Source organism: Equus przewalskii, chromosome 13, assembly GCF_037783145.1.
Source record: "Equus przewalskii isolate Varuska chromosome 13, EquPr2, whole genome shotgun sequence".
In the NCBI taxonomy this organism is placed as follows: Eukaryota; Metazoa; Chordata; class Mammalia; order Perissodactyla; family Equidae; genus Equus; species Equus przewalskii.
This window is the reverse complement of record NC_091843.1, coordinates 37622353-37646825: the sequence shown is the minus strand read 5'-3', so window position 1 is coordinate 37646825 and position 24473 is coordinate 37622353. Positions and strand designations below refer to the sequence as shown.

The 24473-nt window shown below is 37.9% G+C and overlaps 1 protein-coding gene and 1 long non-coding RNA gene across 5 annotated transcripts in view; one reads left to right on the top strand and one right to left on the bottom strand.

Annotated features, from left to right (window-relative positions):
• Positions 1-3138: 3138 nt before the first annotated feature.
• LOC103546914 (palladin-like) lies at positions 3139-23734 on the top strand. Of its 3 annotated transcripts, XM_070570932.1 has the most exons (9): positions 3147-3394; positions 16819-16935; positions 18604-18672; positions 19075-19192; positions 19919-19981; positions 20791-20932; positions 22241-22264; positions 23061-23180; positions 23277-23734. In XM_070570932.1, exons 3-9 carry the CDS (start codon positions 18665-18667, stop codon positions 23522-23524), a joined length of 723 nt encoding a protein of 240 aa, XP_070427033.1. In that variant the 5' UTR covers positions 3147-3394; positions 16819-16935; positions 18604-18664; the 3' UTR covers positions 23525-23734. The 3 variants fall into 3 exon arrangements, with proteins under 3 accessions (XP_070427032.1, XP_070427034.1, XP_070427033.1); XM_070570931.1 differs by lacking the exon at positions 16819-16935 and having other exon boundaries at positions 3139-3394; XM_070570933.1 differs by lacking the exon at positions 16819-16935 and having other exon boundaries at positions 3145-3394; positions 23280-23611.
• Positions 7857-24473, bottom strand: part of LOC139075306 (uncharacterized) — a 32861-nt gene continuing 16244 nt past the window's right edge. Inside the window, exons 3-5 of one of the 2 annotated variants that reach the window (XR_011525564.1) lie at positions 23622-23732; positions 20716-20873; positions 7857-8294 (exon numbers count right to left, since the gene is read on the bottom strand). This is a non-coding gene — a long non-coding RNA (uncharacterized lncRNA). Of the gene's footprint in view, positions 8295-17161; positions 18373-20715; positions 20874-23621; positions 23733-24473 lie in introns of those variants that run through there. The other variant, XR_011525563.1, reaches the window with a different exon arrangement.

Sequence of the window (24473 nt, the reverse complement as noted above, 5' to 3'; positions counted from 1 at the left end):
AAGATCTGACCCTAGCAGCTAATGTTCTACTAGGATTAAAGGGTATAATCTACATAAAATGCCTCGTGGAGCCTGGCACCTAATAAATGTTGAATAAAAGTTAGTTGTTGTTACCATTATTATTTAAAATGTACTCTTTATCCATATTTAAAAGGCAAATCAGCAAATAAACCTCACAAAGAGACAGCTCCAAGCAAGATTTTAGGGCATAAAACAGCTCACACAGCAGCATTTCATGAGGAAAGATATTACCACCATGGCAACATTTTCCTGAATTCCTGAAGAGCACTTGCTTGACACTCTGGAGGGTTCAGGCATGGTCTGCAAAAACACCCTGTATAGAGAGTCATGTAGTGGGTGGAGAAAATCCTCTCCAGTTTATGTCCAAAAAAGATAACTCCCTCTACAGAATCATTTAATAAAACTTAATGTATAAAATCTTAAATTGAGAAACATAAATTATGGGATAATTACTTGTATTACAGTGAGAGTCATCAAAGATTTCTTTTCAATACCAACCTCCCTAGCATATTCAAAACATGATGTACTGTTCAAAATTCCCCCATGATTAACCAGCACATGAAAAGATACTCAACATCCTTAGACAATTAGGGAAATGCAAATCAAAACCACAGTGAGGTACCACTTCACACCCACTAGGGTGGCTATACTTTTTTAAATGGAAAATAACAAGGTTTAGCGAGGATGTGGAAAAATTGGAACCCTGTACATTGCTGATGGGAATGTAAAATAGTTCAATCTCTGTGGAAAACAGTTGGTGGTTCCTCAAAAAGTTGCACATAGAATTACCATATGATGCTGCAATTCCACTTATAGATATATACCCTAAAGAACTGAAAACAGGTACTTAAACAAGTAGATGCACATGCATGTTCATAGCAACACTATTCACAATGGCCAAAAGGTAGAAACAGCCCAAATGTCAATGGATAACCAAATTGTGTAATATAAATACAACGGAATATTACTCAGCCATAAAAAAGAATGGATTACTGATATATGATACAACATGGATAGATCTCCAAAATATTGTGCTAAGTGAAAGAAGCCAGATACAAAATGTCACATATTGTATGATTACATTTATATGAAATATCCAGAATAGATAAATCCACAGACAAAGAATGCAGATTGTGGTTGCCAGGGGTTATGGGGAAGAAGGAATAGGAAGGAACTGCTTAACAGATAAGGGGTTTTACTTTGAAGTGACGAAAATATTTTGGAACTGGACAGAAGTGTGGTTGTACAACATTGTGAATGTACTAAATGCCACTAAATTGTTCATTTCATAATGGTCAGTTTTATAACAAATATTCTAAAAAAAAAGAGAGAGATGTTATCCACATGGCCTATAAACATATAAAACTGTGAGAAAAAAATTACAAGTGATTGCTTGGCTATCTCAGAAACCCATATAAACAGGGCCTATAATCTATTCACAGGGAAGGAAGGAACAGAGAGCTCTTACTAAAATCCTTGTTTCTTCCTGTTAAAGGATCATTTTTAAGGTGCAATTATGATTGTCACACAAATATAAAATGAGCAAAGGTTTTATTAAACTCATTAATTAAAGAGAGAACCAGTAAGAAGTTAAAAACTGGTTCAAAAAGTAAACAGAAATACTGAGATAAATGTGTTAATAGATGCAAAACTAGCTTCCTGTGTGTGGTGGTGGCGGTCTATTGCACCTCCACAAGATAAAATTTGCATTACCCTCAGTTTCACACAATTTTACAGAGTTTAAAATAATTCAAAGACAATGAAAGGTACAGATCATTAGAGAATCAGATAACTTGGAAGGATACACTAGTCAATGTCTAGCATTCTAAAGGATACCCAGTAAGTTTTTTTTCAAATTTCACAGTTTTTTCTGGCATTCAAGGTAATTCACCACCTTGGCAAATGGCTTCTCTGCTTTGGACTTCAGATCCTTCTATGCTTAAAAAAAAATTTTAAGGAGGAATTAACTTGGATGACCTGAAGCTTGCCTTGATCTTTGACAGCCTGGTAAAAACCAGCTTCCAGGGACCAGATGTCGAGTCAGGTTCTTACAGGTACAGAGCCCATTAAGCCATCAGTACTCATGATCACAGCACATAAATTACTTCTCTTCTGATGGAACATGCCATCCCTTGATGAGGGAGACTATATTTCTAATGAATCATTCCAGACAATTTGCCTTTTTGCACTACTACTGGAAATAGGATTACACTGAATTCTCCCAGCTCCTGTCATGACTAACAAGCATCACTGGTAAACAACTGACTGAAACTAGAGACAGTAGTCTGGAGCTATGAAACAAAATAAAATAAAGAGGTGAGCCTGAGTGAGATGCTCAAAAAAATACTGGCTGAGTTGAATGGCTTTTAAAATTTTTATACCGTGTGTGGCGCTGTAATCAACTGCACTTAGTTTACTGTATTACAGTAATTCTGCTTTACTTACTTAGAGATTATTACTTAGGGAAACTGATTCCTGAGGATCACACTTAGGCTACACTTAGTTTACTATAAATGTCATATGACATTCATGTTTCTTCCTTTCATTAGTACTCTCCCACTGCTCAGTGCTGGGCACACAGTAGGTCCTCAATCAAAACTAACTGTTTAATCATATAATTTATTACAGAGAGGGGAAATCTATACTTATCACAGAGATTTTCAGCTTATTCATGATTCAAGAAGTTTCTCTATTTATTGGACCTAAATTCTTTTTACTGTATTTTAAGTGTCTTGATCAATCCAACACAATCAAAAGCACATCCACCAACAGTGTGTAAAACAAAAGTCTTAAGATTCCAAGAAAAAATGTCCTGTTCCACATACCTCTCCATAAAGATCTACAGCCCTGCATAGATCCTCCACCGAAGTCAATGCTAAGATTAATATTAGATTTCTGAAATCAGTAAAATTGTAATCCTGACCCAAGCAACTGGATTGAGAGGAAGGGTGGCTACAATTTCCTCAAAATGCCCAAACCAAAATTCTTTACATTCCAGCTAAAAACGCTTTGCTCACCATGAGACTTCAGTTTGTGTCCTGCCTTCTATCTCCTCGTTTTCATTTAGATTTGACGCATAATTATTAGTGGTTAACTCAGGGTCACATTTTTTTTTTTGCCCTTCTGTTTGGAGGATACACAGTCCCCAAGTGTGGTTAATTGAAAGCTGGGGCTGCACCAAATAGGGCAGAATAGGGAGACCCTTCCTCATCCCTTGCAGTTGATACCCTAGCCTTTGTGCACACAGCTGTCACTCCAGCATATGCCCCTCCTTGCCAGAGAGCAGGGATCTACCTCAAACAAGCCCGGCCTTGAGGGGCTCTTTCTGTGAGGACAACAAGGAGGAGAAAAGCAGACAGACAACGTGGAGGCTGTGAGTACCTTTGAAACCAAGGCTGCTGGTTGGCTGGGTTTTCTCATATCATAGTGATACTACAGATGAGGAGAATCAAATGTTTCTAATTCCTTGGGGGCAGAACAGAGAATACAATCCTGATGCTTTTAATTTACAGGAAGTCAGTGCAGCGGTTTACCACTTCTGCTCTTGGGACCAAGTACATTCACTCACTCACTCAGACGCTCATCAATAAATACTTACCTAATGTCTATTATTAAGGCACTAATGCAGGAGGGAAATCAAAGATATACTGGAACTCAACATTTCCTGGCTCCAAACATCTGGAGCTGCTAAAGTGCCCGCACTTCCCAGTGCTCCTCTCTTTGGTCAGACAGACCTTCTGAGTGCCAAGCTGGGCATGGGAGACGGGAGTGAGGGCAGTCCTTTCACTCTCTTCAATGTTATCAGGGCCCTTGACTCGGCACTGGGGAAGCCAGGTAGAATTTGAAGAAAGATCTGCAAAAGTCCTGCTGGTGGTTTTGACTGGAAACGACAACCAGCAGGGAAAGATGGAGAATAGTTGTACTGATATAGCCAGAAGGAAAGGAAGAATGTCGTGTGAAAAAAAGAGAAGAGTACTAAAAGGAGAACAATGAACAGCTGATTTCTACCAAGCATGGAAGTGGCATTTTGGCTCACATTTTAGAGCTCAGCCTGGAAGGTCTAGAGCCGATATCTACCTGGGAAGGATCCCTAGAGGAGGAGACTGGACTAAAAAGTCTGTTTTGTACCTTATGCTAAATGCAGGAGAGTGGATGGAGACAGCATAAACATTACTGAATACGTACTTGATCTTTCCTTCCATCCCATAGATTCAGTCAAAAACCTAAGGAAACCCAAGGAATTTGTTTTTGTGTACTGGGTCTATGGCTGGTCTTTTTTCTCTTTCTTTTCTGCCCTATTTTCCAAGTTTTCTATAATAAGAATGAATTTTTTTAATAGAAACGTTTAAATAAATCATTTTACAAAAACAGAACAAACCTCCAGACTTGGAGAGAGGGCCCTGGGTCAGACTGGACAGGGCTGAGTGGACCAAGAAGTCCCAGAAGTCCCAGGGATCTTAATACTAATAGCTGCCAAGGTCTGAATCTGTTGGCTTTTCTGAGTCTAGCCCCAACAAGGGGATCATAACATCTGCCTTCCTAACGTGCTTGTTCTGAAGACTACAAGATTAATGTGTGAAAGCATATGTATCAAGCACTTAACCAGTGTGAGATAGTATTATTCCAGTTAAAGGCAACTTCCTATAAAACTAAAAGAGAGTAGGGATAGATGTAAAGAAGGTAGAGATTTACATGATTTCTCCTCTACTTTAGTTCAAATGAGATCCATAGAGTAATTCCAACAGGCAAAGGCTCTCTGCTCAGGACATCTGAAGCAACAATGGAAACAAATTTAGCAATAAGAATCCTTACTCCACGTCAGGTGACTTGGAGCTTTGTGAAATCTTAGTTCCTAGAATTGAGTTCCTCAGAGATCTTCCCACCTTTCTGACCCCTTTGGGAAAACACTGAAACCCAACTGACATGGAAGTGACCTAGCAAAGGTATATTTGAAACTAGAAGAGATCAAATGATTTCCCCTAAGATTGGTCCTGAGTTTGGTTTCAAGTTCTCACCTTGATGTATTTAGCTATCTCCTAGAGGATTTGGAGAAACTAATTAAGTCTGACAAGAAGCAAACAGTAAGAATATCAGGACAGGCCTATGGACTTTTACTGATGCTAGTTCATGGCCAAATCTGTTTCTCATTCTGGCTCCTGTTTGCACAGTGCATTAGAACAGATGATGTCAACACCAGCCGAGAAGACAAGTTATCTCAATACTCAACTCCTGGCAGGAGAGTTTGTGCCCTGATTTATTTTTAGTGCTTTTCTACCTTAGTAATCTAGTCAGCTGAAGAAAAGCCAGCAACCTGACTGTTCTCTGAACTCACTACCCTTATTTATCCCTTAGCAATTATCAAGACATTTAGTCACTTGGGGGAGAATCTACTAGGAGTTTGGGGTCCCATCATTTGCAAACTTTCAGAGGCCACAAAGGATTACTATCCCAACCCAAGTGGAAGTGTGGGCCTCAGTATTTCATTGGTAGCAAGCTTTTACTCAAGGGAGAAAGGCAAAGAAAGTGAGTTGCTAACAAAACAAGTATGTATGGCCTATCATTTTTATCAGCAGGGTGGAGGATGGGGTGAAAGTCAAGAATTCTGCTTTTCCTTTCATGAAATGCTAGACCTTAAATGAGGGCACACATTCTGCTTATCTTACACATCAAATTGACTGTTGCTAGGAGCTCACAATGAATAGTGAGTGCCTTTTCACCAAGATGCAGCAAGTGAAATATCAAGAGATTAATCAGTCATTTCCACATTTTTGTATTTGGATTTAACCCCAAATATTTAATTTTACTTCAATCTCATACAGCTTGTGAGGACAGATTTATCCAACACCAGCTGTCCTCATATTTAAAAGCTGCACCACAAAGATAAAATTAGAATCAAGTGAGGATCATATTCCTCAGCAGGAATTCTGCTCTATGTCCCACTGATGCCCTGAGCCACAACTGACAAACTAAATACCAGGATTATTGTTGTTTTTCTTGGACATTTCCTAAGCAGCCACAGTGTGGTAGAAACTGTAGATCACAAAAGAAGGCCTGAGGCCCTAAGCTCAGAATTATACCCATGGGTAGAAAATTATTTCCAAGGTTGTTTCTCACCAAAGTGGGAGGAAGCATGTACTGTTTTGACAGAGCAGGGAATGAGTGAAGTCAACCAGCACTACCCCTCCCCCCTACTTTTTTGGAGCTTTCCACTTCAGGAATTTTCCAAACTTGTATGAGGCTCAAATTAGACTGAAGTCTGGGTAAGGTACAACTGTTCATTAAATCAAACAGGAAAGACCAAATGTCATCATCTTGGTGTTAGATATCTTGTGTGAGAATGTATTGCATAAAAAAAAAAATAGGAATGAAGAGTAATCTCAAGATTCTAAAATATTATTTGTTAAATAATCACCTTGAATGAAGTCTAATTGTAAAAGTGTAGCTGTAAAGATACATTGTTAATGTTCTAAATTCAGTTTGGAAGATCATATTTCTCAACAGTTATTTTATAAGAGGAGGAAGCAAAAGCGGCCAGTAAAAACATGAAAGATGCACAACCTCACTTATGGTTAAAGAAATGCAAGACTACAAAACAATGAGATAGGGGCCGGCCCTGTGGCGGAGTGGTTAAGTTCACGTGCTCCACTTTGGCGGCTCATGGTTTCACTTGCTCGGATCCTGGGCGCAGGCATGGCACCACTCATCAGTCCATGTTGAGGCGGCGTCCCACATGTGACAACTAGAAGGACTCACAACTAAAACTATATACAACTATGTACTGGGGCGATTTGGGGAGAAAAAGAAAAACAAAAAAAAAACAATAAGATATCATATTATGAGGATTGTGAGGAAGCTATTCTCAAATAACTATTGAGAAGGTACCATTTTAGAAAAGAGCAATTTGGATCTTACTATTAAAATTTTAAATGCATGTGCTTTATTCCCCTATAATTCCACTCCTGTAGATACACTTACAAAAGCATGCAAAGGTGAATTTACAAAGATGCTCACTTAAGTATTGTTTTTAATAGCCCACATATTCTTCAACAGGGAACTGACTAAGGAAACTATTAAAAACCATACGAAAAATACTATGTAGGAATTTAGAAGAATTAGATTTTTATGTGCTGTTATCAAATGGTGACCCAGATATATTAAGTGGAAAAGCAAGCTGTAGAATAGTCTGTATTGTATTATCCCACTTATGAAAAATAAAATAAAATTATATACATAGCTCTATGCATGTACAGTGGAAATTGGAGTAGAAATTGTAGAAATTTGTAGAAACTAGAGACTGGAAAGGATCAAATTTTACTTTTCACTTTAAACCTTCTGTACTCTCTGAATTTTTAGACTTTTTGCCCTAAGCACCTACTACTTTTATTTTTTAAAATCTTTTGGGGGCTGACCCTGTAGCCTAGTGGTTAAATTTGGTATGCTCTGCTTCAGCAGCCCAGGTTCACAGTTTCAGATCCTGGGCAAGGACCTACACCACTCATCAGCCATGCTGTGGCAGTGACCCACATATAAAATAGAGGAAGACTGGTGCAGATGTTAGCTTAGGGGTAATTTTCCTCAGCAAAAAAAAAAGAAAGAAAGAAAATCTTTTGGCACTCAAAAGTTTGTTTCAAATTTCTGGAAAATTTATTTGCATGGAATATCCCAAGTCTCTGAAAGTACCTTATGAATCAAAAGAATTAAATTATACTCAGAGTAGTTTTAGCACTGACTGTATTTTACTGGATTCTAATTCTCGGAAAATTAGTAATTCCTGTAGTTCAGTAGAATTGACCAGAATTTCATTCAGTTACTAGGACAGATAACAAAGAGGAAAATATTTTTATATATCACTTTTATTTTGAAAATAGATTTGACCTTCCAGAATATATTTCTTCATACATTGGTGTCATTTCAATGATTAGAAAAGATTTAATGTCATATGATCTAATGTCAAGAGAATACTAAGTATGACAGTACTCTTAGGACATTAAATTCCTCCAAGACATTGAAAAATGGACCTCTGATCTCAGGTTCAAGAATCCAGGGGCCGGTCCGATTGCGCAGCAGTTAAGTTCACACGTTCTGCTTCTTGGCGACCCAGGGTGCACCAGTTCAGATCCTGGGTGCAGACATGGCACTACTTGGCAAAAGCCATGCTGTGTTAGGCGTCCCACGTATAAAGTAGAGGAAGATGGGCATGGATGTTACCTCAGGGCCAGTCTTCGTCAGCAAAAAGAGGAGGATTGGCAATAGTTAGCTCAGGGCTAACCTTCCTTAAAAAAAAAAAAAAGAATCCAAGGCCATAACATTGAATAAATGGCAGGCAAGCATGTTCTGAGGTGGGTAAGCAGTCTGTAACTTCTTAAATGGAACAGAAATTTAGATAGTGGAGTGTTAGTGTATTTTGTCGGGGCTACTGACTTACCTGATCTCAACCAGCCTTAGGCTGGAGATAAGTAGTTAAGGATAACTACTTAAATTATCTGCATTTTTACATACTGCTCAGAAAAGCCCACCACAGGTGGAGACTAAGGTGGCAATTTTAATTTCCTTTTCTTACTTTTGGTAGACCTTGTATACAGGATGGATTCTCCATGATGTTACTTTGAATATGTAAGTGCGTAACTTTGAAGTTTTTTTGCAAAAGGACCTCAGGTGCATAACACATGTAGTAAGTCATGCTTTGAATTATGAAATAACATGCATGGCATCTTCTACTTTATTTTATTTACCGGTTCATTTCTTTATTTCTTTTTAAAAATAGAATGAATTCTGTGAACCAGTTATCAACCCAAGAACTGGAACAACACAAATAACTTACATTATCTATGTGCTCCTCCCCTATTTCTTCCCCCAACTTCCCTCAATTGTACCACTATCCTGTATTTTGTGTTTATCATGTCGGTGCCTTTTAAATGGACTTATCGAGGGTATATTATTGTATCTTAAGTCACAATAGGAGAATTAAACAGAATGAATTCGTTCATTCATCCATTAACACTACAAAGAATTTGATGAAGGATTTAGATGGTATTATGCATTAAGGAATCATTGCAGGTTCCTGTACTGGGTATAGAGTGACATGCTAGGACCTCTACTTAAGGGAGATTTATCTGTCTTGTATGAGACAGATGGGGCAGAAGTGCACCGTCCCAGAAGCGAGTGTAGGAACCAGGGACAGCCCTGAGATTAGCCTGACGTCCTCTCTCAGTTCTCCCTAAACCCCAGCTTCTCAATAACCTCCCTGAAAAGCTCCTGCTCAGCCATGTGTCTACTATCATGACCCTTCCATCTCCTGGCACCTCAAGCTGCCCCTTGCCTCCATGTGCTTGTCACTGTCACACTTCTCTCCCCTACTCTGTACTCAGCTTCTCAGTCTCTCACACAGTTCAACATTGCCAAGGTGACAATGAGCTAAATTAAACTGTGCTAAAAGAAGAAAGTTAGGGAGGAAAGACGTCCTGGTAACCTGTCCTAATGACCCTCTTCCCCGCCCCTTGTATAAGTCTTCAGTAAATTTCTTGAGAGAACTGAAGTGGGTGTCATTATATCATATTCTGCAGTGAGGGGTCTGGACCGAGTGAGGATTTATTATTTGTATCTCCCAAATATTTTTATTTACGGAACACACATTCAGTTCTGCTTCTGCCGAGGCCTCTGATGTGGGTCTTTGGGGCTTTGGCCCAAAGCTATTTCACATCCCCAAAATGAAATCAACACAATTATCACACATCTCTCTCACATTTTGCAAACAGCTTTTTACACACTGTCCAGTTCAATTTATCTGAATACCACATATATTTTCTTATCTAAGCAATAAACGTAAACCACTGTCAAAGTTAAGTTTCTAATCCAGTGTCCTGTGTACGAGAAGATTATTGGTGGACATCTCTGTTCATATCCTTATAAGGTCTCTTCTAAACCCAAAGGCTAGTTATAAAGTAGAACCTCAGGCTTTTCATTAAAACCCAGGTCCCCTTTCCTCCTCTTTCCCAAGAAGTACACAGGTCAAGGAAGTATTTTTCTTAAGGTTAAGGCTAAGAGCTCTCTGCTCTAGAGATGGACTGTGTGAATTTTATTCCTGGCTCCACTGCTTACTAGGTTTGTGACTTTGGGCAATTTGTGCAACCTCTCTAAGCTTATGTTTCCTTATTTGAAAATGAGAATAATACTATCTCTACATCTTGGGGTTTTTGTGAAGAATGAATGCGAAAATGCATAAAAAGTGGTTAGTACAGTGCCTGGCTGATAACCTTGTTTTACAGTTGTTAAAAATCAAGCTCAGAGAAGATTGTGTATGGTCTTTTTTTTTTTTTTTTTAATTTTCAAAGCCTGCTTAATGCTGCCAATTCTCCTGTCCAGGACTGTTCTAGTTACACAAGCTCTAGCACATGCCACTGTCCATGTGGTGGGTAACCTGACTCCCAGCTAAGGACAGTATGCGGTCTTAGCTGTCCTTGTGCACACACTATTCCTCTTGGCAATAATTCTATGTGTGTGTGTAGAGCAAACAAAAATGGAACAGCTTCTTTTAAAAATCGGGCATGATCTTACAAAAACTTGCACTTAAGCCAGTGGCATCAAAAGGGCAAACATCCTCTTTCTATTTTAGGTTAAATATCAAAGGAAATAAAAGTTTTGGGGTTAATTATCAGTCTCTTCTGAATTTACCAGGATGCGAAAGACATGAGAAGGAATCTAATCTCCACTACCTCCACGATGACTCGCCAACTGGCTTGTCTGCTTCAGAGTGCCACCACTGGAGAGGCTGTCATTTGGGTTAAAGTAATGGCTCTTCCTGTTTAAAGACAAATGGAGGGATGGAATGTATTCATGGAGAAATCCGTGTCTTTGTCTGAACCAGTCTATTGGAGGATTAGCATAAAACAACTGAGTCTTGATGTGGGCTTGAGGAAGTGATAGCTTTGGACAGCTAAGGCTAAAGGAAGAAAACACTACAAAGTGTGTGAGGGAGACGGTTCCAGGGAGCGAACAGACAAAAGAGGAGGGGAGAGTCCGCAAAATACAAAGTTTGTCAATTTGGCAGTTTTGCCAAAAGTTGGATTGAAAGTTGTTGATTGCTTCCAAGACAGTAAGGCTCTCAGCTCCAGGCAACTTTTCTCCTGACACCTCTCATCAGCACAATCACTGCAGGTGCAGAAGAATGAGACCACAAGTATTGTAGCTTATTCTCCTGGAGTCTAGGCTTCTGCCGCCACTGCTCCTTTGCCCCAGGGCTGGCTCAATTTCAATATTTCATCCTCAAATACTTAAAAAAAATTCCTAAACCCAATCTTTAGGTAAATTCAAAAGTTCTCTAACAAAACAAAGTAAAAAGAAGCTTGCCACATAATTCATGCCAAACATTTGTTTATCTTAGTATTTGAGCACTAAGACCTGAGTTTTTTATAGAAGACTCCCACAAATTGGGTCTTTTAAAACTACTTCCTGTACTGCCATAACTGAGGGTCCAAGAAACCACAAAAAAACAAAGTAGGGGAAATTTTTCTTTAAAAGAGAGAGATGATTCTTGGAACACTTGCTCTTAGAGCTCTAAACCTCCATGTGAGAAAGCCCAGCTATCCTTTGATCACCATGCTTTGAAAAGTCCAAGCCACATGGAGAGGTCCTGGAGGATGAGACACCATGTAGGGGCAGGTGCAGAGGGAGAGAAAGACCAAGTAGTGCCAAGGTGCCATCATGTGAGTGAAGGAACCATCTTGGAAAAATGTACTCTCTAGCCCCAGCTGCTCGAGCCGACACTACATGGATCAGAGATGAACTTGTCCAGCTAACTCTTCTCCAATTCCTGATCTAAAACATCAAGCCACAAGAGAAAGACCATATGCTCCCAAAAGAGCCCCTCAGTGAACAAGAGTTTCAAGATATGTCCCAGTTGTTTCCAAGCCCACTAGGATCTCTGCATCAGGGGGAGGAAGTAGTGACACTTCTGACCCATGACCAGGCATCATACCCTTTGTTGGAGAAGCAGCCTGAGAAGGGCCGTGAGCAAAGCAGACCTTGACAACAGGAAAACAAGTACAGTAAAGGTTGAGCCACATAGATAACCAAATAGAAGTCTGTATGCTAGTTACAGTGCAGTAGCTGTCTTTTAAAACAGCTTCATAGAAAAAGTGGTTTTACATCAAAACACAATTTAGCTATTGGAGGAACCATGAGCACTAGGACAGTGAAAATTTTACTCTAACATGGACAGACAGTATTGATAATCTCCTTGAAATTTGACAAAACACTAGGGAAGAGGCAAAACATTGTGTGATCAAGTAAAATCTCTAGTCACCTAGAAAGCAATAGCTCACCCTTCACATTAGTTTAATGTGTTAAAAGTAAAAAGAGGTCATTTCTTTTTCTGAAATGCTGGAGAGACAACAAAAAGACAGAGACAGAGCCACACGTGAAGGCAGTCTGGTAAAGAATCAAGAGATCCGGAAAAATAAAAATCCACTGTTGCTAGAAAATGGTCTAGATAAACTGGGGAAGAAATGGTGAGGCACATTTTTAGAATTTCCTGAGTACTAAACTTCTTTACGAACTTTTCAAAACCATTATCAAAATACTCAGTTGATGTCAAATATCATCTTCTCTTCCAAAATCTTGAATATGGTTGCAGGTCAAATTCATTCATTTTTGCAGCAACTGACATCAGTGGACCACAAAGAGCAGGAGCTCTGGACTTGCTTCAAAAGTGATGGAAATCATTACACATACACACAATTCACAATTCCTGTTCTGACTTAACTCATGTACCTCTTTCTTCAATAATTTTTTCTCTTTCCTCTTGCTCTGTTAGGTAATAATATGAAATAAAAAGCACATATCTTCTACAATATCTGTTGCTTTGTGGACACTTCAAATTAATTATCTTTCTGTGAATAAAAGTTACTTAGTATGGCATCTGTTATCAAATAGGAGATAAATATTTTAAATAAAGACTAAAATCATAAAATAGGCAAACAAAAGAAAATAAATCAGAACAATACAATAAACTTCTCAATCAAATCAAATAACTTAAGTAACATTTAAAAGGAATGCACTAAGTTTAGCTTATTGTGTGAATTTTCACTAATCATTTTACGGTGTGGATTTTCAGTAAGTATTCTCACTAATGTGACATTTTAAAACATTTGAAATATGATACATTGCTAAACCTGCATTATCTCACTTCTCTTTCCTCAATTTTTCCCTATTGTTGCTACTATCATATTCTTCTGTTGCTCACTTTTAAATGGATCTAACATTCTATTTTTCAGACCGCTGAGCCTACATTATATCCATGAAGCCAGTGTAACTCTACAGACATCCTAGCTATTTAGGCAATGTTATAAGGGCATCATTATTGTTCATTTGTCTGATCTCTATGTATCTTGCCATCTTTCCAGGGTAAGATTGCCAAGGTCTTGGACTCTTCATTTGGTGGAGTCTAATTCTGTTCTCTTTACAAAGAGCTAGGGTTACACTCAGCAAAGGTTACCATTTACGTGAGACACGAAGCCTGCTAGCATAACTCATCACCAGAGTAAAACCTCTAGCTATTTTTTCTCTCAAGGACATCCCCAGTGCTACCTAAAATCAAGAAGGAACACTTCAGGACAGGTCACATATATGGCTCATACACACTCTGAATCCACATTCTCATTTTGATACTCTAGAGTGTGGTATTATTCCATAGCAATAGAGCAAAAGGGGTTTTTCTTTGGAAAATCTTTTCTATCCCCTAAAGGAAAATACATGAGAATCAAATGTAAAGACTACAGCAGCTTTAGCAAGAGAAGTCAATACTTAAGAGGGAGCTTCCTTTTAGAAATTATTTCTTTTCTGGAAAGGGGAGGCTAGTTCTCATGTCTGGTTTTGTTTTATCACTTACCTAAATGAGTTCTGAAAGATTTATTTTCATAAATAAATAACATTTTAAACCGTTTTACTTCTAAAGCTCAGCTCATCTTTCAAACCTCTGCATTCCAGAGCAGCAGTCTAAGCCACAGCCCTAAGTGCTGACTGCTTTTGCTTTTAGTGCCAGTGTTCATCTTTCTTTCTCTTATCTTCTGATAGAATTTCATCTATTCTGGTAATTATGAAAATCAGAGATTTTTAAAGCGTGATCACACCCTGAAATTTGAAAAATATTTTAAAAGAGAAAATAGATCTAGAAGAAATCTTAGGGACCATCTCACTTCTCACTTCTCATTAGATATGAGAAAACTGAGACCCCCAAAGGGTCTTGCCCAAGGTCAAATAACTGATTAATGACAGATCGAGAACCAAAATCCAGATTTCCTCAATCCTAAATTTGTGCTCTCTCTCCCACACTACCTGGCCTTTCTCTCTATTTTTATCCATATCTATACGATCTTTGGACATAGATTGCTTAACTCATGCTAACGAGTGGCATATCCCAAAGTAAAATTCAGGGCATCTTTTGGTTCCATTAGTTATCATTGTCTTCTTTCATTGGTTAGAAGATGAGGGACAGCAGATGGGAAGAACTGCCTGGCCTCGTCACTTCATGGATTAATGATAGCATGGGAACAACGATAGCATTGTTCATGCTTAGAACAGGAAGCATCTGGAATGTGAAGAGGCCAGTATGACCTTCCCTTTATAAGGATTGGATTTTCTTTTTTTTTGTTGTTCTCATAAGCCTGGGAAATGGGACAGTTTCAAGGTGGGCAAAAACCTGAGGCCCATTCACCACAAAAACTATTCTGCTGATGTTTTCTAGCTTCTCCTTTGAGATGTGCCAAGGGGCTTAGAGGAAATTCTAGCCTCTTGAACCAACTGACCTTATATTTATTTATAAGACATGTTTCTTCCAAGTCATTCCACAAGTTTCATACACAATCTCTCACTTAATCCTTCTCTTCCCATGGGGGGAAGCATTTCATTTTTATCTTCCTGCCACAGTCAGAGTTTCCCTGCTGTTTATAAGGTTTCTCTCCAGGGTCTGATACTTAACTTTTAGAATCTCTAGAAGCCACAAACATTCTCAACTGAGGTCTCAGCCAATATTGGTCACAAAGCAAATTCATTCATTCAACTAATACTTATTTAGCATCTCCTATGTGCCTGCCACCCTCCTAGGCACTAGTGATACAAGAGTGAACAAAACAGACTAAGTCCCTGCCCTCATGGAGCTCACATACAAAGTAAAAGGACTGTTCCATTACCCAGTGAATTCAGAACCACAAATACACTCTATCTACACTACAGTATCAACTACTCAGACCAATAGCTGTAGTTTTAAACTTATCTGATAATACAGAGTCCATTTGCTAGAGGCTTACATGAATTGTACTAGAAGACAGGAGATTTGGATTCTAATCCTGACTCTTCTACCAACAGACTGCATGACCTTGAGAAAATAATATAACCTCTCTGATCCTTAGTTTTCTTCTCCAAAGATGTAAGATAAAATTTCCCACGTCTTCTCTTGGTCTGCAATTCTGTGATTGGTTAACTCCACCTAAGATGGCTGGTGTGGAATAAGGACTCACTGCCAAGGTCAAAAGAGGAGGAATCTTTCTATATCAATTGCTTTTATTTGTAGGATGGGGTGGAAGGAAACAGCACAAAGCAATGCACACCTCCTAGGACAACTATGAATAGCATCTCCCTAAGCAATAATCTATAAAATCAATCAACTCCATGCCTACTTTGTGTTTGACACTGGGCTAGATACTTTGGGGATGGAAGACATATGAAAAGATCCCTAATCTTAAGGAGCTTCCAAATGAAAGTACATGGTAATAAATAATTAAAAACAAAAGTATATTATAGAGGTTGTAAATTCACAAGAGAAGAAAATCAAGGAGGGCTAGATTAGAATCCTCTGAGGAAAGGTGGAACATCACCTGGATCTACATATAACAACCAACATCACAATAATAATAGCAGCTAACATTTATTGAGTGCTTGATATGCGGCACGTATGAATTAAGTGTTTTTGTGGGCTATCTTGTTTAATTCTCAAAACAATCCTAGCGGGGCTGGCCCAGTGGCATAGTGGTTAAGTTCGCATGCTCCGCTTCAGCAATCCAGGGTTTGCAGGTTCAGATCTCGGGCGCAGACCTACACACCACTCATGAAGGCTGCTGTGGTGGTGTCCCACATACAAAATAGAGGAAGATTGGCACAGATGTTAGCTCAGAAACAATATTCCTCATCAAAAAAAGAAAAATCCCTAGAAATAAACAGTATTATTGCACTTGTTTTACAGATAGGGAACCTGAGGCTTAGAGGGAAGCCTAATATACCTAACAAATGGTGAATCCAGGCAATCTGATCCCAGAGCGTTCCACACCATTGCATGGTTATGGAATGCTTTCCTCACACATGAGATAAAAGGATAAGCATGGTATCTGGCATGCAGTTTAATGTTCCATAAATGTTACTGACTTCCCTTTTCTATTCATCCCCCGACTTTTCCCCCAAACCCCCATACCCAACTCACACACATACACACCTCATTTTTTCCAATTTCAACATTCTTTAAAGTTCAGTTGAAGCTCCACCCTGGGCAGGAAATTTTCCTAGATCAGTCAAGCTTCTGTCTCCTTTGAAATCATATCATTTACTTCTAACAGTCTATGGGGTAATCATGTGCTGTCTTGTGACATCACTGGCACTATTTAATGTCTTAGAACTATTGTTTCTGATGTCTTATGGCATTTTAAGATGGTATCTCTATTATTATTATTATTATGCATGTTTTGAATTATTGAGCTTTTCATCTAGTTTCATTGTGTCAGCTAACACCAAACTCCTTTGTGTTGCTCCTAGGGTCTTGGCATAGGAAACATCAGGAAGTATTCACCAATTCAAGAATTTGAGTGTTTGTGAAGTTTTCATTCATTACAAAAATGATCCAAGTCAAGTAAATACAGCCAACACTTCAAGGTTTGACTCTACCCCAATTAGAGAGTCTGTAGGTATAGACTCTGTTTGTGCCCAATTTTGGCAGAAAGGTAATCTGTGCACATCTGCAACCCCTTTAGTGCACATACACTCATGGAACTGAACCTATCTTCTTCCGAACTACCAATGAATAATTCTATCTGTTCTGTGAAAAATGAAAAACCAACCAACTAACCCTTAAAAAAAAAAGGTAGTTCCAGTTCACAGATTTATTTTAACCTTACACATTTATTATAAAATACTATACACATAGAAAGGAGTAAATATAATCTATATATACAGTTTAAATAATAATAAAATGTATACTCTGTAGCCACTATCCACATTAAGAAATGAAACATGAAATAGTAAATCTTTCACATCACCTAAATTTTAGTCTAAAGCAAATTAAGCCTAATATGGTTTTAAAACTCCAAGATGATAAAGGAGTTTTTAAAGACTGAAAAAAGGCACCAAGTATGACAGGATTATATATTGAGATTGAAAGAGATTAGATAAATCTAGTCCTAGTGATGGTATCAAACATTATGTGTAAAAGACTTTTAAGTGGAAACTAATTTTTTTCATTAACGCATTGTAGCATATAAAACTAAATTTTTCATTACAGCATTATAGCCTTGATTTGGGGGGAATAGTTATAATTTCTAATATTCTATTTCCATAAAACAAAGGCTTTCTGGAAATTACAGTATTTTGTTATTCAGGCTAGTCTACATCTTCCATCTGCCTCTTCTATCTGGAAATAACAAAAAAGTTCTTTGTGGGGTCATGTGATCTAAATGTTGGTTTTGGGTAAATAAGTCATCATAGATATAGTGAAAAAAAAGTTTCAGGTTACAAGTTTAGGAGACCCTGGCTCTAATCTCTGTTGAATTATTGGTTATGAAGTTAGCTCTAAATTTTCAAGTCACTAATACAGAAGGAAATAAAACCAACAGTAAGATTCACAGTATCTATGAGGAAAAACTAAACTAGTAGCATAGGAGAAGCCTAATTATTCCTGATACTAAGAACTGAGATATATTTCTCTACTCAGTATTCATAGAGATAATATGCACATTGACAACATCCTTCCTTATAGTAAAGACAGCAATGTGTTTCAATGGATTTCTTATTATAACAAATATGCTGAAGACGTCAGACCAAAATGCAAATTCACAGACACCAATATACGCCCTCTGAAATGATGCTTTTGGGAAAAGACCTAGTACCTCTTCTGGGCACAAGTCCTATAGCTCTGTAAAAGTGAACATCTGGATATTTTAAACTGAGAACATTAAAGTAGTTCCATCCTTAGTCAAGAATTCAGATGGGGCTGGCTCCATGGTGTAGTGGTTAAAGTTTGGCACACTCCACTTTGGCAGCCTGGGTTCAGAGATTCAGATCCAGTGCACGGACCTACACTGCTTGTCAGCCATGCTGTGGCAGCGATCCACATACAAAAGAAAGGAAGATTGGCACAGATGTTAGCTCAGGGCAAATCTTCCTCAGCCATAAAAGAGAGAGAGAGAGAGAGAATTCAGATGTTCTAGACTGACCTGCTGTCTGTAACTAATTTGCTGGTTCTAGTGTGAATACAGTACGCTTGAACTAAATTTTACTAAATTCCAATGAGATTTAGACAGACTTTCTGTTTTCTCTTTCTTACAGGTACCCAAGGAAGTAAGAAAAAGTTTTGTCTCTAGGATTGTGCTTGGAATATGCTACAAAAATGTCAGAGTAAGTATAGAATATGAAGTGAATGTGCATTTGTTGCATAAGAATATAGGAGGGATTCCACTTTACAAAAAAGACCCAAAAAACACCTAAAACTTCCAAGACAAATTTCGAAGTGGTTATTTCCCTTATAAGTTATTTCTTCTGGACAATTTAAGTTTAGTAACAGCCCACGAACTATCGAACTAAGACAAAGGAAATTTAAAGTGAAACTATTAGGAGCCATAATCCACTAATAATTGGCCAAAAAGAAAAGAAACTAAAATTATTATGCAAATCAAGAGAAAATTAAGGATCATAGGTAAAAAATGTGATACATTCAAATGTATACAGTGAGGTATTTCTATCAAAGCCACCTTTAATCTTTCTTTCACTGGATTGTATTTGGTTTTGTTTTCCCCACAGGATAAAGAAGAAAACCACTAGAGTTTCTCTGACCATCAGTTCCCCAGTTAATGAAACCTCCAACATCAGATCAAGTTATTCTACCTTAGTTCAACCATTGTGTATTGACCCCCAGAGGGTAGGTTCAGTTTTATGCCTTCTGAGGGGTCCGGGTAAGGGAGACACAGACCCAGAGAAGAAGGAATCAATGCAACTTTCTTGAAAAGTGTATGTGAGGAGAGCCTCCAGCTGCATGACCTCAGAAAGAGCAAGAATGAAATCCATGGGTCTCAGAAATAACTTCATGGCAGTCCTGTGGGTTGGCCATTTGTCTGTGTGCCAGACCATAAGGGACAGTTGGTGTCTACGAGCTCAGACCCATAACAAGAGTATCCCAACTATCCAAGAAGTGAATTCCTCTTTAATTAAAAAAAGTGGGGGGGCAGGGGGGGTGCTTTCTCAAAAACCTAAAAGATCCAACAAGCACAGCTGTATGGAAGAGGAAAAAAAAATCTAGTCAGTAAAATTTAGAAGTTATTTAAATCTGTAATATATAATCTCTAAATAATTGCCAATACTCATTTCTCAAACATAACTGCCCAAAGTTGTATTTCACCATCTTGGCTGATGGAATGCTGAAGATGAGAGAAAAAAGGGTGGCATTGGAGCAGACATCCAAACTGACATTTCAATTAGAAACATCATCCTTTTCAAAAAAGGAAACTTAGGGTGTGTTTGGTAGCAGCTAAAACTGAACTAGTTAGTAGCGCCTAAAACTGATCCAGTTAGTCCATAGCCATCACGCACCTAGGTTTTAGGGCCTTGACAATATGGATGACAGTGTCTCTTCTATTTCTTAAATCAGATGCAGAGTCCCTGCAGCAGCCTGTCAGGATCCACTTGCACTGCAGCCCCTGTGTTTACCAAGGTAACCTATCCTTTACTACACGATGGAGTTTGACTTTATAGATAAATTGTAGACATTATCGACCCCGGGGTGGGGGTGGGGGGCGGGTAATCAGGATTTAAGGGGGAAATTTACCACAATCGCCACCCCTTCATTTATGCATTGTGAGACTAAACTAGCTATTGTTAATAAACATTTTTTGTATATCAATATAACTCTTCATTCTTTAAGAAAAGTTTTCAGATTGTTTATCTGAAACGAGCCTTGAACCCTCAGAGTAGGCTGGGCTTTTTGCTAGCCCTATTTCACAGATCAAGAACCTGAGTTCCACAGAGGTTAAGAGTCTTTTCCGAGTCCTGTGATCAGCTTCAACTAGCTGGTCACAGTGTTGAGATTTGGGCCCATGTCCTCTAAGTCATGATTCAGAGCCCTTAACAAATTACAATGCTGCCCATGCTCCTGTGACCAACAGTAAAGACTAAATCTGTGACTAGGTATGTACTCAACAAAATAATCTAACACAACAAACTGAAGACTTCTCCACTCACCTGTTTTCCATTTTGAAAAATGGCTCTTGGGGAAGTGAATAACAAGTTTCTCATTAAAAACAACTCTATGAAGTTAAGATAAAAATAACCTATACCTGACTGTAAAGCACACTATAAAGCACAAAAGAACGCCCAGCAGCTCCTCATTTTGATTAAGGTACAGTCGGTGATCAATAATTATGATAAAAAAAAAGCCTGCACACGTACTGCAACTGGCATCCCAAATCATTGCATATGGTAAAACAGTTTCTTCCATTCCATAATTCTGTGTTTGTTTTTCAGCATCTTCAAGACATCTCTACAACCAGAGGTCAATTTGTCGTATTTGAATGCCGAGTCCAGGCCACAGCCGCAGTTCAAGTTCACTGGTACAGAGAGAAAGAGGAGATAGCAGACTCAGATGACTTCCGGATTCTGAGGAAAAGTATCGTGATAAGTTTTTCAATTTGCCTTTTATTCCAATTAATCTTGAAATCTAATTCATGTTTTAAAGTTTCATAGCTGATTTGTTACAGGCTCAGAAATCTCTAACGTTAAACAATTGTTATTTCAAATCCAAACAATTCCTAAAAAAAAAGAAAGATAGCTATTTTGTTTTGATGAAACAATAGTTTTAATAACCGTTTATTTTCATAATGGTTTAATTTCATAAATTTATCTTAACTATCTTCCTAATGAGTCCTTGGCATACAAACAAGAAAAAAATGAGAATAAACGTATTTTTTAAAGAGTAAAACAAATGAAAACAGATGCATAACTTTTTAAATATTGAATTAATTTAGGGGTAACAAGTATGATGATATACTTCATGCTAAACAGAGTTTATATTTCCTAAAAGAATTTCTCCTTTAATTCTCACATCAACATTTTGAGGTGTGTTTTACAACCTCCATTTTATAAGTAAGAAAACTGAAATCAGAAATGCTGGGTCACAAAGCTAGTAAATGCTGCAGCCAGGGTTCAAGTCCAAGATAGTTCTTGCACCAAGAAAATTTTTATTTAAATATTAATTTAAATTAATTTAAATATCTATTGACTATAAATTCATTAAAATTTAAATAATAATTAATGTGAACATTTGCACATCACATTTAGGAAGAAACATCTCTATTACACAATATGGTGTTTCTTTTAAAAATAACATATTGCATTTTCTGAAACTAAAGTAATACAAATTTATTATAATGAATCTAGAAAATATATAATAACATAAAGAAGAAATTTAAACTTACAGTCTCATCACCCAGAGAAAACTATTATTAACCTTTCATGTATTTTTCTACAGTAATACTACAATATTTTTATAATGTAATATTCAACTTTACATTAATTAGAGAGATTAAAAGAAAAGGATTTTCTCAGGAAAAAGAGGCCGCCTCAGGCCTAGTGTTTCAGCAGTGGTTCACATTCAGAGGAGAGATATTATCTGGTCTTACCTTCATATTAGAGATGAAGAACTAAGGCCCAGGGAAGTAAAGCAATTTTCACAAAGTCACAGAGCAATTCAGTAGTAGAACAGGACTAAAATACAGTTCTTCTAGCATCCTGCCAAGTGTTCATTCCATTATGCCCCTTTCCTGAGTTTCTACAGAATTTATGGTCTGTGACTCCAGCTTACGGCCAACCTTGTATTTGCTTCAAGTTATTTCTCATATACGTACGGCTCCTTCTCCCAATTAAATTAACTGTCATTATTTAAATTCTCTCTCTATTCTCTGGTTTTATCTTTCAGAAACTTGTTTATCATCCATCCCCGGTAAGCACAATTTTTCAACATCTTGATAATAAATGATTAAATCAAAATTAGCATGAGAAGACTTTGTCTCCTAAATCACTTTTGCCTTCATAGGTAGTTCCAAGGCTACCTTATGCCAACTCTTGAACTGACACAACAGCAAAAGCAAGATAACTGGGATTGATCAGTGTATTTATTCATCTATTCGTTCACTCAACATATATTTACTCAGTACAGACTATGTCCCTGCCCTCATAGAGCATGCATTCTTCCTCTGTTTCCACTTGGCATAGTATTTTTGACTTATGAACTATACACAGAGGTAGTAAGGAGGTGTCCTGACATCAAACATCCAAACTGTTGACTGTTCAAGAGGTAGGTGTGGTGCCCATCACACGACAGCTACCACTGTACTAACATTGGGTCTAACTACCATGGCAATGATAATTTTTAGATCAGTTCAGAAAACCCTTCTATAGGACCTTTATGCTAAGCACTAAAGCTACAGAAATCTAGAAGTCAAGGAGTAAAGTGTAATCCCTGCTTTCAAGGAATTCACAGGCTAACAGAGAAAACAGACATGTCTGAGAGGCAGGTGACAGGGACTATGCTGGGATTGTTTTAGGTTATATTTTTAAGATTGTCTTCACAAGCCCACTCAAAGACAAAAAAATCTGATCAGATCGATTTTTTTAATATCTCAGGAACACTCTATTTATTTCTGGTACCCACTCTCCCTGACACCCTCCCACACTCTTTGTTTGTTAATTTGGGGCAACCAAATACTCTGCTCAAGTCGAATCTCTTTCTTTTCTAGAGGAAGTCTGTACCTTGATTATCACAGAAGCATTTCCTAAAGACTCTGGGGAATTCCAGTGTATTGCAGAAAACGAGGCTGGGACTGCGGTCTCCACAGCGAGACTCTTTGTTTCCCCAGGTAATTACTCTTCAGGATCTCCCTGCTCCAATTCAACCCTGAGCCAAGAGGAAGATTCTGTTTCTACCTGAACTGATCACTAATTATATTTTTCAGCAGGAAAAGAAGTGGAGAAATCAGAGATTTCTCCAAAGTTACCCACGTGGAAATTTTCTCCAAAACTGGCCTCCTTTCCCTGGAGAAGTGACAGCTACACAAAGGACAAAAGTCCAGACAATACCCCAATAAACCTTATGCCAACAATTCCGGAACCAGCCAGTCACACCGAACATGAGATCCAGGCTCCAAAGGAGGATTTCTACACCATCAGTGAAAATTCCTCTGAGCTACAACCACAATGGTAAGGGCAGAGAGACCTAACATTCCCTCATTCAACAAATGTTCTTGGTTCTGTAGATAGAACAGTGAACATGACAAAGCCCCTGCCCTCAGAGAGCTTACATTCTGAAATGAGTCACTTTAACTCTGTCATTTCTCCTTTGCCTCCATCATGCATTTCACCATGGCCGAAATAGTACATCAGGTGCTTAGATCCACATTTAAGGAGACTTACTAAAAAAAAAGAAAAGAAAAGAAAGAAATCAACATGCGGAAATTGCACAAGATTTTAAAAGAGTGGAATCTTTTCCCAAAATAGGATTCAGTGTCCTATCTCAATACAAATATACAAAACATTTTGTGATAGATTTCTTCATGGTCAGTCTTAGAATACAGACAGAATCGTCCTTCTGTTTAGAAGACAAATATATATAAAAGGAAAGATATTACAGTAAGTGAATTTGTCAACCAGGCTATGTTTAAAACAACACAATCCACCACCATTCTCACCCTCTAAACACAAACTTCAAACAAAAATATTGATTAAAATACAACCTAAAAATTGATACTTAAAAGTCACTTAAAATTTTTTTGTGTTAATCTCTAACATAGTCCCCTAAATATTTTACCAGCCTAAAGTTACCTTTAGGTTAAATTTATGTTTAACACCTTTAACAAAACTTAATATATCAGTCTTCTTGTAGCCTCTGTTAGTATAATGTAGCTAGTATAAATATAGCCTCTGTTAATTACAAAATAAAAAGATATTGGAATCTCTTTTAAGACGAGATTTCTAAAGCAGTATTTGGATCTTTTAAGTGAAGGAAATATATCATGTTAAAGATGGAAGAAATCAGAGGTCACCCATGTGAAGCTCCTCTTTCTACAAATAATAAGGACTGTAGATGATTGGCTCTTAGTGTTGAGCTGGTTCCTCACGCTTCCCTGACCTCGGGATATGTATTTCTCCAGGAG